Source organism: Hibiscus syriacus, unplaced genomic scaffold (genome assembly GCF_006381635.1).
Source record: "Hibiscus syriacus cultivar Baekdansim isolate YM2019G1 unplaced genomic scaffold, ASM638163v2 tig00111427_pilon, whole genome shotgun sequence".
Taxonomy (NCBI): Eukaryota; Viridiplantae; Streptophyta; class Magnoliopsida; order Malvales; family Malvaceae; genus Hibiscus; species Hibiscus syriacus.
Window position 1 is genome coordinate 4,114,473 of NW_024063088.1, and position 13,212 is coordinate 4,127,684.

The 13,212-nt window shown below is 36.6% G+C and overlaps 1 protein-coding gene across 2 annotated transcripts in view; it reads left to right on the forward strand.

The window, feature by feature from the left end:
* LOC120163103 (probable serine/threonine-protein kinase SIS8) overlaps positions 1 to 13,196 on the forward strand; it is a 28,489-nt gene extending 15,293 nt beyond the window's left edge. Inside the window, exons 6-14 of one of the 2 annotated variants that reach the window (XM_039173112.1) lie at positions 1,494 to 1,562; positions 8,772 to 8,872; positions 9,414 to 9,492; positions 10,097 to 10,195; positions 10,283 to 10,351; positions 10,869 to 10,918; positions 11,013 to 11,189; positions 12,635 to 12,809; positions 12,959 to 13,196. In XM_039173112.1, coding sequence (XP_039029043.1) covers positions 1,494 to 1,562; positions 8,772 to 8,872; positions 9,414 to 9,492; positions 10,097 to 10,195; positions 10,283 to 10,351; positions 10,869 to 10,918; positions 11,013 to 11,189; positions 12,635 to 12,767 — 777 coding nt within the window. In that variant the 3' untranslated portion in view covers positions 12,768 to 12,809; positions 12,959 to 13,196. The other variant, XM_039173113.1, reaches the window with a different exon arrangement.
* The last annotated feature ends 16 nt before the right edge of the window (positions 13,197 to 13,212 follow it).

The following is a 13,212-nucleotide window of genomic DNA, read 5'->3' on the forward strand; positions in this document are numbered from 1 at the left end:
TAATGACATCCACTGATCCAATTCCCAATCACATAAGTTTCTCCTTAACTGAATATTCCAAATCCAACCATTATTTTCAAAGCACCCAAAATCTGCCACTTTTCCTTTTTTATTGTTCGATAGAGCGAATATCCTAGGGAACTGACTCTTTAAGGAAGAGCCATTGACCCAATCATCATTCCAAAATTCAATTGATCTACTATTCCCCACGTGAATCTTCGAATTGGACCTCAAGCACTCCCCTATCCGATCCTCTTTCTCATAATTATTCAAAATACCTCTCCAAATCCAAGAGTCTACAGGAGAAACGGCATTGCATATTGGCAAGGATAAATTACTGACATTAAGCTTACAACACAGTAATTTTTTCCACTGAGCCTCCTTCTCGTTTGCATACTTCAACCCCCTTAATAATTTCTGAATCCACATTCCTTGACAGATTCCTAAAGCAATTGTTTGAATTTTGCATTATTTGACTGAAGGGAAAAAACAGTCTTTTAAAGTGATGTGTGTTACATAAACTAGAATTGAATTATCTATTAGGTTTCTTGTCTTCTAAGACTCTTATCAGCTAAGAAACTTATCTACAAAGACTCTTATCTAATCAGATAACACTTTATCAATAAAACTAAAAGAAATAAGACTGTTGGCTATCTGGTAGGCATATCTCAAGGGTCATCAACATTGAGGCGGATTTGCTCACAAAAAATGGGATTAGATGATCTTTTAATTAAATGGTTGGCTAGAATTGTTATATTTAGGTTCTGTCGCCTCTTTTGCTGAAGTGGAGGTAGTGATGAACTTGCTGGAGGGGAAGGAGAGGTGAAGAATATCTTTCAGTCGAGTCTTAGTGGATTTATAGCTTGGTAGTCGCATGGTGTTTTTCTTGGCTGCTTTGAGTTGTTTTGTTGCTCGACATACAGGTCACTTGTTTGCCTGATTTTGTCGGGGCTTTCAATGGATAGTGGCGGTGTTGCATTAAGTTCATGCACTGTTAACTATTTTTCTTGTCGATTCTGGTTGGTTTGTATGTTTGTTTTGTTTATAACGAACTTAATGTTTGGATGTTCTATTTAATTAGTTTGGGCACTTTTTTCCTCATTCCGCTAGCTGGTGGTTGCTTTGGTGTCTATCGGGTATGAAGGGGGTTTTAACGAGACCCCTTTTCTCAAAAAGGAAAAAAGGAGAGACCCCTTTTCCTTAAAAAAAAACCGGCTTCTTTCTACACGTGTTTCTTTTCAATCTTATTAACCGGCATTGCTGGATAATGCATTCCATATTAACTATGCATTTATTTCATTCACGAAAATTAGCTTGTATATACACATGTACATTTGGTTGTCAATCAATGTTATAACGAGAGCTGTTGCTTTCCTGCCGATTGAATAGAAATCATTTATTACCTAAATCTTCAGTAGAGTAAAATTTTCTATCTTATGTTGCTGTTCTTTGAAGGAGAATATTAATCATTTTCTCACACTTTGGTTTCACAGGAAGTTGCGGTGAAAAAGTTCCTGGATCAAGATATCTCCGGGGAACTACTTGAAGAATTCAAAAGCGAGGTACTGGCCTTTCCTATCTCTCTTGTTTCTAACTTGTACATGTACTTACTTGATGCCAAAGCTTAATTTTGCATGTTATCGTCATTAGATATGCTTTAACCCGCAGTTACTGAATTCCATGGAACTTTTGACCATCTATCACTCCTAAAACTTAGTCAATATTGCCCTACTTTATGTCTGTCTATACTCCTCTGGTGATCGTTATGGCTAGAGTTGTCCAAGGGTCTAGAAGGTTTGCCAGTTCATTATCTCTCACTTTTTTTTTTGGATATCTTGGTGTAACTCTTTTTTTTTATAGGAGGAGGCCTCATTAAAAACCTCCCTCATAGTTGCCTCATGAACAGAGGCAACTAGCGGAAGGAGGAAAAGAGTGCCTCAATTTATTAATAATTCAAACTAATACATCAAGGTAGAATATTACACCTTAAATACCAGCATAAGAACAAAACCCTACTAAAAACATCTTAAAAAACAGAAAAAATTTAGCCAATCCCCTGTTTGGCCAAAGTATTTGCCTCCCAATTACAACTCCTAGGAATGTGTCTAACAATAATCTCCCTAGCCGAAACTAGGGATACAATTTCCCAACCAAAGCACTAAAAAAAGGAGCAGAAGTCGGCAACATAATCCAGTCCACTGCTACTTTACAGTCACTCTCTATAATCAATCTTCCCTCCACAGCCCAAGCAGATGCAAGAAAACAATCAATGCATTTCTCAATGGCTTTCAATTCAGCCAAAGGAGGACATGGGCCAACACCATTCGAGAAAGACCCTAAAGTATTATTATTCGCGTCTTTTAAAATGCCTCCAATTCCACCCACTAGCCCTTCACCTCTGACTGTCCCGTCAACATTAAATTTGAAATAATGTGCTGGAGGAGGAAGCCAACTCTGAACATTCTTTCTTTTAAAGGTAGGACTAGGAAGCTTGTCTGCAAGAATGGGGTCCCCAACTAGTGAGTCAACCAGAATAGTGACATTCGGATACTTAGCAAGATACCATTTAGCCAATCTGAATCTGGAAATGAAGAATAGAGATGATCTGTCTAGTTTCATATTCTCAAAAACCACCGAATTCCTAGCCTTCTATATTGTCCAGAAAACAACTCCTGGTATAAATTTCCAAATTGTATAATTTACCCTTATATCAAACCAAGAACTTAGCAGTGAAGGTGGATCTTTAGGCAGAATTGTAGAGATATCCCATAACCTGAAAAATCTATTCCATAATTCCCCTGCAACCGAGCACGAAATGAATAAATGATGGACAATTTCTTCCTGATTTAAACAAAACGGACATAGGACATCCTCCAATGAAACACCCCTTCTCTTCAACCCCGTTCTAAATGCCAATTTTTGGTGGGAAACCTGTCAAAGAAAGGTTTCGACTCTAGGAGGAGCCAACCCTAACCAAACCCACTTGTTCCAATTGAAAGAACCACCAGATTTGAAAGATAGAGTCGACCTGCATGATTTAACCGAGAACAGTCCATCTGCCTTCCCCGACCATAAAGGGAAATCATCCACTGAATCAGACAATACAATATTCTCAAGCAAAGACATTAATTGAATCCAATGATCCAATTCCCAATCACATAAATTCCTCCTAGCTTGAATGTTCCAAATCCAACCATTATTCACAAAACAACCAAACTCTAACACTTTACCCCACTTATTATTTGATAGTGCAAAAATCCTTGGAAATTGATTTTTTAATGTATCATCGTTTACCCAAACATCGTTCCAGAATGATATAGACTTACCATTGCCCACTTGGATCTTAGAGTGAGATCTCAAGCCTTCTCCAATTTCATCTTTTTTTAAATAATTATTAATGATACCTTTCCAAATCCATGAGTCCATAGGAGACACTACCCTGTCAATTGATAGGGACAGATTGCTAACATTATGCTTGCTACAAATCATTCTTTTCCATTGGGTCTCTTTTTCATTTCCGAACTTCCAAATCCATTTACCAAGCAACATTCTGTTAAGAAAATTCAGATCCAATACTCCCAATCCTCCATCTTCCAAGGGTTGACATACCATTTTCCAATTCAACCAGTGAATACGATTGTTTGATGCTCCCTCCCCCCAAAGAAATTTGGCCATCAAAGTCTTAATCTTCTTATTTACCTTACTCGGTATTTTGAAAATAGAGAGGAAAAAAATCGGCAGTGAGGACAATACTGACTTCAACAACACCACTCTACTCGCCATTGATAGTGATGAAGCTTTCCAATCTGATAATTTCTTATTAAATTTCTGGATGACCGGATCCCAAAGAACCTCATTATTTTTCTTTGCACCTAAGGGAAGGCCTAGATACACCGTAGGAAAAGAACCCATTGCACAACTAGCCTTATTAGCCCATTCCTTTAAGATGCCGTCTTCCATATTAATGCCATATAAACTGCTCTTTAATAGATTTAGGTGAAGCTCTGTCATTAGGCTGAAAATCCTCAGCACTCTCCAAATATTTATTATTTGAGTAGGAGAATCTCGACAAAATAGAATAAGATCATCAATAAACTGTAGGTGGGTTAATTGAAAGGGATCAAATCTTCCAATAGTAAACCCTTCAAAGAGGCCCAAATCAGCAGCTTTAATCAACGTAAGATTAAGCTCTCCAACTATATTAAACAAAAGAGGGGACAAACTACATCCTTGTCTTAACCCTTTAGCCATAGAAATTTCCTCTGTTGGAGAGCCATTCACTAGTACCGAGATTGATGCCGAAGAAAGACAATATTCTATCCATGAAACCCATCGCTCGCCAAAACCCACGACTCTCAATAATCTCAGAAGAATCGGCCATTCTATCGAATCATATGCTCTCTGAAAATCAACTTTGAAAACGACCCCTCTCAACCCTTGCTTCCTCCAAAAATGAATGCCTTCATTTGCAAGAAAGGCACAATCTAACAGTTGTCTCCCAGGAATAATTGCAAACTGGGAAGGGCTCACAATGTCCTTAATAACTGAAATGAGTCTCTTCGATAAAACTTTGGAGATAATTTTATATAGACTGCCCACGAGACTTATAGGTCTGTAATCTTCAATGCATTCCGGATTAATTTTCTTTAGGATCAAAGATATAAAGGCATGATTAACCCCATGCTCCCATTTCCTTCCACAATAGAAATCATCCACAAACTTCATAATTTTCACCTTTAGAGTCGGCCAGAATTTCTTGAAAAATCCCATCATAAAACCATCAGGTCCAGGGGCTTTAGCACTATTCGAAGAGAAAATAGCCTCCCTAACTTCCTGCTCTGAAAACTTAACCTCAAGACTCTTCCTTTGCTTGACACTCAATTTTGCAAAAGTAAGTTGAAAGTCTTCTACCTCCATAGTATCTTTTGAATTATAAGTTTTCTTGAAAAAATAGGAGACATAGGACTTAATTCGATTTGAATCTGTTAATTCCTCTCCAGCCACATTCAAAGTAGAAATGTTATTGATTCTGTTTCTGTTAAGAGCACATAAGTGAAAAAACCTAGTATTTCTGTCACCATCTTTAATCCATTTCATCCTCGACTTTTGGAACCAAATACTTTCTTCAATCCTGTGCATTTTCCATAACTCCTTTCTGTATAGCAAAAGTTGTTCCCATTCATATGAAGAAATCCCACTGCCTTGCGCCTTCAGCTCCAAATCATTTATTTTGCTCTCAAATTCTGTAATAGCTTCTGAAATCCCCACTTGACTTCTGTTTGGCCACTTCCTGTAAAATGCTGAAAATACTCCTTCTCCCTCTATCCTTTTCCAAATCTGTAATTTCTTTTTGAACCACATCTACAAAACCATCTTCCTCTAACATGTAATTAAAAAACCTAAAAGGTATAGGCCCCCGTTTTTGCAATCTTCTTCCAACAGCACCGGATTGTGATCAGAGAGTGACTTAGGAACCTCCCTATTGCTACACCACGTGAAGCTGCCTCCTAATAGAGGAAGATCTATTAGATTTGATTGTTGCACAAAAGACCTGAGCAACTCCATTGAATGCCAGTTCTGTGAAACACCACTTTTCTCTGCTTGATCAAGATATGAATTGAAATCTCCCCCGATGCAGATTGGCAGGTTTAAGCTTTGAACAAAACTCAACAGCTCCCTAAAAAACTCCTCTTTTTCAGCCTCTACTGCCCATAAACATTTATTATAACACACTCAACATTTGACACCTTGAACTTTCCTGTTAACGCCAAAAATCTGTTCTGATTATATTCACTACTAACTTCAAATACATTCTCATTCCACAGACTCAACAGTCCTCCTGCAAACCCCTCTGCTGGTTGAAAGCTTCCCCCCTTCAACAGATTTCCCCCTAATTTCCTGCTTAGTCCATTTGGACGTTTATTTAGTTTTGTCTCCTGTAAAAGCAATATGGTCGGTTTATTTTTATTGACAAGTCTGGACACTTCTCTAATTTTTTCCTTCTCTCTAAACCCCTTATGTTCCATGAAATAATTTTAAGACTTGACATTTTAATGTAAAATCTTAAAAACCCTCAAAAAGAATAGTAAATTAGTCCCTTTCTTTCGCATACCCCTTCCTTTCCCTCTTCATTATCTCTTCTTCTAGTAACTGTTGGCCCCCTTTGAATGTAATCCCCAACAAATCACATACTTCCCTCGAACCGCTGCAGCTTCGTTCCTGGCTTTCACTGAAGATTGGGAAGACTTTGGGGACAATCTGATTTCTTCCAAATCTTCCCTGATCCTTCTTCTAGACACCCTTATATAAACTCTGACATGAAAACTGATTGACACTTCACCCTCAGAGCACACACTACCTGAACGAAGTGGAGCGATTCTTAACCTCCTCTGATTAATTAGACTTTTTGCCCGAGGAAATAACTGAACATGATTTTTAAAAGAGGGCTGCATATTTTCCTTTATTATGATCTGACCCTCCCTAATTGGCTCTGACCAAATTCTATCTTGATTCACAGAGTTTAACTCCCTTACACACGAACTTGAGCAGTTGTCATCATTAAGGCCAATCTGGTTATCATCCTTAACCATCTTCATCTTTTTTGGATAATCTCTTTGTTCAACCGAATCTTTACCCCCTCTAAATCTGTAGAAGACTGTGTAATAACTGCCAGTTTTCCATTTCGATTGCTGAAACCACCAAACTGCTCTCTATCCATATCTACATTCTGCTCTCTATTTGAAAATTATTTCTCCCCCCTGAATATTCTTTCAGCAACCTAACTTCACCCTCATCATCAACATCCATAGGATTAGCTGCAATATTATTGGGCTAGGGTATAAATCTACCCATACCATCCTTCTCTCCTAACCACTTTGGATTAAATGCCGGCCCAGTAAGAATAATTTTCTTTATTGGAGAAAAAGTACCCCCATTTTCATCTAATTTGGCATTTTCCTCCAGATCCGTTATTTCCCTCAAACCCAACCCCACGTGATTCCCATTCTGATTTATCCTATTTTCTAATAAAACTGGAAGCCCACAATTAAAAGCTTCTTCAGTTGATTTACTCAATGCATCTTGTCCCCCATTAACACCACATGATGTTGCCCATCCCCCTCCACTGACAAGCCATAATTACTGTTCCATCTTTTTGATATTTTCTCCCCCATCTTCCCCACCAGTTCTTCTGGATTTATCAAAACAGACCCCAGGGATATCTTCACTTTGAATGATCTTCCATAAGAACCTATTGTAATCTTCAGGGACATCAAAAGGACTCTCCACCCTGAGCAGTACTTTCGCCGACGAAAGATCCAATCTGCTCTTTGATATTTCATTAAAACATATGAATTCTCCCCATCTCCCAGTCAGTTTTTTCATGAATGCATTCCAGCACAATAGAGGCATTCCATACATCTCTACCTGGCAAAGGGCTAGTGGAACTCCTTCATCGTTCAGAACTGGAGCTAACAAATCGAAGCATAAGCACAACTCTGCTTTCTTATTCATCCATACATATGATAGCTCCTCGACCGTATTGAATGTAATGATGCAAGCATTCCATGCATAACCCCATCTCGATATTTCGACTCCCACTCCTTCGAGCTCCAAAGCTTCCTTTATCACATCCTGCTCCAAAGAAGGTTTCATAATCCCTGTTAATAATCTCTTGACCCATTCCGACTGGTCCACCGGAATATGCATCTCCCATACATTTCTAACACCATTTGCTTTCTGCTTTTTACCCTCCAAGATTACCCCTGAAACTGATTCTTTTATCATATTATGATCAGTAATTAGTACATCCTTATACGATCTTCGATCTTCCATCCCTCATGCTTCTCACCGACTCAGCAGCATTCTTCACGATTTTTGAAGTTTCTTGTTTTCCTGACTTGTTCTCCAACACCTTCTTCCCATCAGCAGCATCCCTCCTCTTAGTCTTTTGACATTTGGCAATCCCTATTGAGACTCTTCTTCCTTCAATCCGCTTTCCATTAACAAACTTGATTGCCTTGTTTCTACTTTCTTCACCCACAAATTGAACAAATGCAAACGTTGAAGACAAGTAATTTGGTTTCTCTAAAAAACGTGGGATGTAAATTCTCAGAATCTGACCATAAGGACTAAAATAATCCCTTAACACACCTCTTGAAACCCTCTTACTAAGATTATCAATGAAAACAGTCCATTCCTCCTCGGAGGTGTTGGACTTTTTCAAATTTTCTCTAACTCTCTCTCTACCCATGGTATCCCGCACTCTAAAGCTATTGCTCTTGCTGTTTCAGAATATTTTCTATATCAAATGTCAGAAACTGAAGACAAATAGAAGCAAAATAAAAAATAACGCATAAAAGTATAGATATGTGAAAATTATCACTGCAATAGCCATTAACAACCTTCTCAAACACGGTATAGCTGATCAGACGAGAGATTGGATAGAGAAATCCCAACAAATACCTGTTGGTGTACCTTACCTCTTTTAGATATATGATGCTTGGTATAAGAAAAAAATTAAGCCTGCTAAAGCATGGATGATAGTCCAGCAGCTTGGCCCCGATAAAGTAAAATTTTATCATGTATAATAGAAGAAATGTATTATACGTGTTCATGACTACGGTTTTGTTTTGGAAAAGTGTACAAAAAGTAGGCTTAATGGATGATCTTGATTTTCGAAGTTCAAGTTCCATACCAGACTGGTTGAACCCCTGGAGACCCCAAAGTTATTGTCTATTTTGTTGAAGAACTAAAGCATTTTAATTTTGTAGGTCCTAATCATGAAAAAAATCAGACATCCCAATGTTGTTCTTTTCATGGGAGCTGTAACTCGTCCTCCAAATCTTTCAATTGTAACAGAATTTCTTCATAGGTATGCTGTCACTCTTTCTTTTAACAATTTTATAGAAACTTTATTTGTAGTTTGAGGAAATAGTCTGATTTTGCTTTTTAGTCATATACACAACGACATGGTACTTTTGAACGACTCTGTGGTGACTTTCTAACATAGATTATGAGAACTAGTTATTCCCTGAGCAGCTTAATTGAAATGATGTGTCAAATCACAAGTAGAGTTATTCCATAAACCATCATCATTGTGTCATGTGCCAGTATTTTATTAGCAATTTAATTGTGAGTAAAAGAAGAAAGAGGGCTAAAAGCTGAGTTTACCATAAGCAAAGGGTGTGGGTTAAACAAAAACTCCGGAAGAGTTACTGAAATTGTTCCCTAATGAATAAACTGCTGCTTGAGGCATGGTTATGGATTCTGAACTTGCTCATTTTGGCATTGTTGGTTTCTTTTATTCTTACTCTTTTTTTTCTTGCTGTTTTCCTAGTTTCCTAGCACTTAGCAATTCTTTATTCACTTTGTTAGAAATATTCTATCTTAGCATTTTTGCATCTTTTTTGCAGAGGTAGTTTGTATAGGCTACTTCATCGGCCAAATAATCAATTAGATGAGCGGCGACGTTTGAGAATGGCTCTTGATGCGGTATGATTCTGTTTTTTGATATTATGAATATATGATTTCACATGGTTAAGATCCACTTACACAATGTTAAAAACTTTTAGTTTTACACTGATTTAGGATTGTTAGATGAGTGAAAATAGACGGCTGAGATTATCTCCTTGTTTTTTCCCTAGTGAATATCTTCTCATTTCCTACCGTTAATCTCAGCTGTCTATTTTCACTCATCCAACAATCCTAAATTAGTATAAATTTTTTTTGTTTTACATTGTGTAATTGGATCCGACCTCTCTCAAAATATTAAACAATAACTAAATATGAAACAAATACTTGCAATATTATTTTTTATCTATATTTAAATAATAATTATTTGTTGCACATTGAATTGCATGTGTACAATTAACTGAAACTAATAAAAAAGTAATTTTTTATTATTATGTGAAGTTTTCATATTTTCAAAATACATCAGATTAATATAAAGTTGTGTTTTTAATCTTAAGATTGATTAAAACTTTGTTTCTTAATCTACATATATTACACTTTGAAATGATTATGCTATTTGGTTTGCTTAAAGTTCATTTGATGGCTTTGCTTTGTATCCTTCCTTTTTGGATGCTTGAACTTTCAGGCTCGGGGAATGAATTACTTGCACAATTGCACTCCAATGATTGTACACCGTGATTTGAAGTCCCCAAATCTTTTAGTTGATAAAAATTGGGTTGTAAAGGTTTCCTTTTTCTCTTCTTTACTGTTTCTGATCCCATTAGAAACTTCTTTTACAAAGAACTAAAACGGGCATTAAATTTTGATTTAGGTTTGTGATTTTGGTTTATCACGGATGAAGCACAGCACATATCTATCATCGAGGTCAACTGCAGGGACGGTAATGCCAAACAGCTTCTTTACTATTTTCTTTTCATTTAATACTTTTATTCTCTTATATATAGCTGATCAATCTGAATCATGCCAATGGAAATCAATTTGAGAAGGAAATGTAGGGAATTCCTCTTAACAATCCACAATTTGAGATCCTCACATAGCTATTTTCAAATTCAATGTTTCAGTAAACACAATTAGGCGTAAACTGAAAGACTAACAGATTGAACTATATTGAAATTGCACAACTAGATGAATCAAATGCCTTTAGAAATAGTGGAATTGTTGATTTAAGCAATTTTTTCTAAGTAATATATGGGTAATCCTAAAAGACATCCTGGTGTAAGTTGTAACTATCTGGGATCTGTTTGTTCGGTATCTAGAACAAATAATAATTTTAGCGTCATCAAATATGCTTTGCACACTACCCATGTATTTTCATTGTTTGCCAATGTCGACTTTTAAGTGTACCATACAAGATGTATCTTTGAATTTATCCAAGTCTATGCTTCACTCTTCTCCAGGCTGAGTGGATGGCTCCAGAGGTACTAAGAAATGAACCTTCAAATGAGAAGTAGGCATTTTCTATTCCCATTGTCATTTTACATTATTGTCTGTCATCATTCTAGAATTATTCAATGGTCATATAAAATACGGTCAACATGCAGGTGTGATGTTTATAGCTTTGGAGTTATTTTATGGGAGCTCTCTACATTACGACAACCATGGGGAGGGATGAATCCCATGCAAGTTGTTGGTGCAGTAGGATTTCAGCATCGTAGACTTGACATCCCAGATGACATGGATCCTACCATTGCAGAAATTATTAGAAGGTGTTGGCAGACGTGAGTAGAATTTATTTATTTATTGTCTTTGATTAGATATTGTGATGTAATATTGCCAATTCCCATAAGCTCAAATTCATATAGTTTCACCATACCGTATGAGTTATCTTGAACCTAGAGTTGTCGTGCTTTTAATATTCTATAGTAGGTATACTTCAAATTGTTAATGTTCACATTGGAAGAAGATGCTAGTGTAGATGCTCAAGTTTTGATTCATGGTTCATGGTTTTGTTTCTTCAAACTATTTTCTGTTGCTTGTTCCCTGAACCTTTTATTTGAGCTGACAGATTCTGTCTTCGGATTTTTTCATGAATTTAGTTGATGTTTCTATAGTTTTATCATTTTAGTCATTTTCAGTCTTCTGTACCTGGATTCTGCTCTTTAAATCTTGAAAGTTTTCTTAAGACCTTGGTTGTATGCCTATGTATGTACCAGGTATGTGCACCTTTAGTTTCATTTTACACACAACTAAAGAGTGCACAAATATTTCGATGACTGTGTTGGTGGGATGATTGTTGGAGCCTGAATTGACCTCCAACGATGATGTAGGTGGATTCACCATGATGTTCTAGGTTTGATAACCTTGCCTGATACCATGCGAGAGATTGAGAGAAGAAAAAGAAATTTTTTAATCAAAATTCTCATTGAAAAAACAGAAAACACCACCTGTTTTATAGGCTATGAATTACAAGTTAGAGTCCTACGTGTATTTTCTTCCTAACTTTTATCTCCTAAGAAACATAATCCTAATCGTTCAATATAAATAAATTATAAATAAATTAAACTTCTCAGTAGAATAAAATTCCTAATTGTCAACAACTTTCTACAGTGACATCTAATCCTGTGTGTATATGAAAGAAGGCTAAACTATTAAAAAGACACTAGACAATCAAATATCTTTTACTGTGAATTTGTCTTGTGTGCTAGTCTATTAATTTGAAAATCAACTCCCTTTCAGAAGTTGATTAATTGCTACAATCTTGGTGCATGAGTAGTCGGTGATCTGGCTGGTATTACAAGCCAGTCTTTTGAACACTCGTGAATTTAGCTAATTCTAAACAATCTGCACAATATTGGGGAATTGTGGGCCTTATAAATTATATTTTCGATCTCTACTTTGTACAGATTTTGCCACTTCTTAATCTAGCCTGAGCTTTACTTGGTAGTCTGAATTTTCTTTGACTTGTATTTTTGTTATTGTGCATTTGCTTTTGAATTACACTATAAAAATACGCTAGCCGTGTAGAAGTGTTGTGTCTAAAATTCTATTCACCTTCATTCTATTAACAATGTTTACTATTGAACTTTGGTAAATGATGGAGGTTGAATGGAGATGCACTATATTCTGTCATCATCATTGCAATCTATAGGTTGTCGTTGTCTATGCATCTGAATGCATATTAAGGCTGATAGGCAGGACTGACCATTGTTGTTTAAAATTGTAGAGATCCAAAACTGAGGCCAACATTTGCAGAAATTATGGCTGCTTTGAAGCCCCTGCAAAAGCCAATAACAAGTGCACAAGTACCTAGATCAACTGCATCTTTATCAAGTGCCAGTGAGAGAATTCAGTCATAAAAGTGTTTTTAAAGTGCTGGTCCTGAACTGTTTGGGACGAAGTATGAATACACATGATTGAAGATTACACAGCATACGCATATACTCTGATTTGGGATGATGTGATTCTTTCTGCACATTTTCCTTTCTGTTTTGTTTTGACTCGCTGCCGTCTTTTTTTTTTCTTTTTTCTTTTCGGGGTGTCGGTGACAGCCATTTTCAACGTGCATTTATTTGTAAAAAGAAGAAAAGGAAGAAAGAAAGTGAAGTTGTAATCAGTGGATTGCCTCATTTTGTGTTCTAGAGGGGTTTTTTAAATTGTAAACAGTGATGGTAGTCAAGGGAGTCAAAACTGCAGATTGTTTTAATCTGCTGAACATTTGTTAGCTGAAACACGAAACAGTGGTTCACCGAGGAATAGGATTCCCTTTTGTGGAAGCTAAATTTGAAGAATGGTTTAACTTAC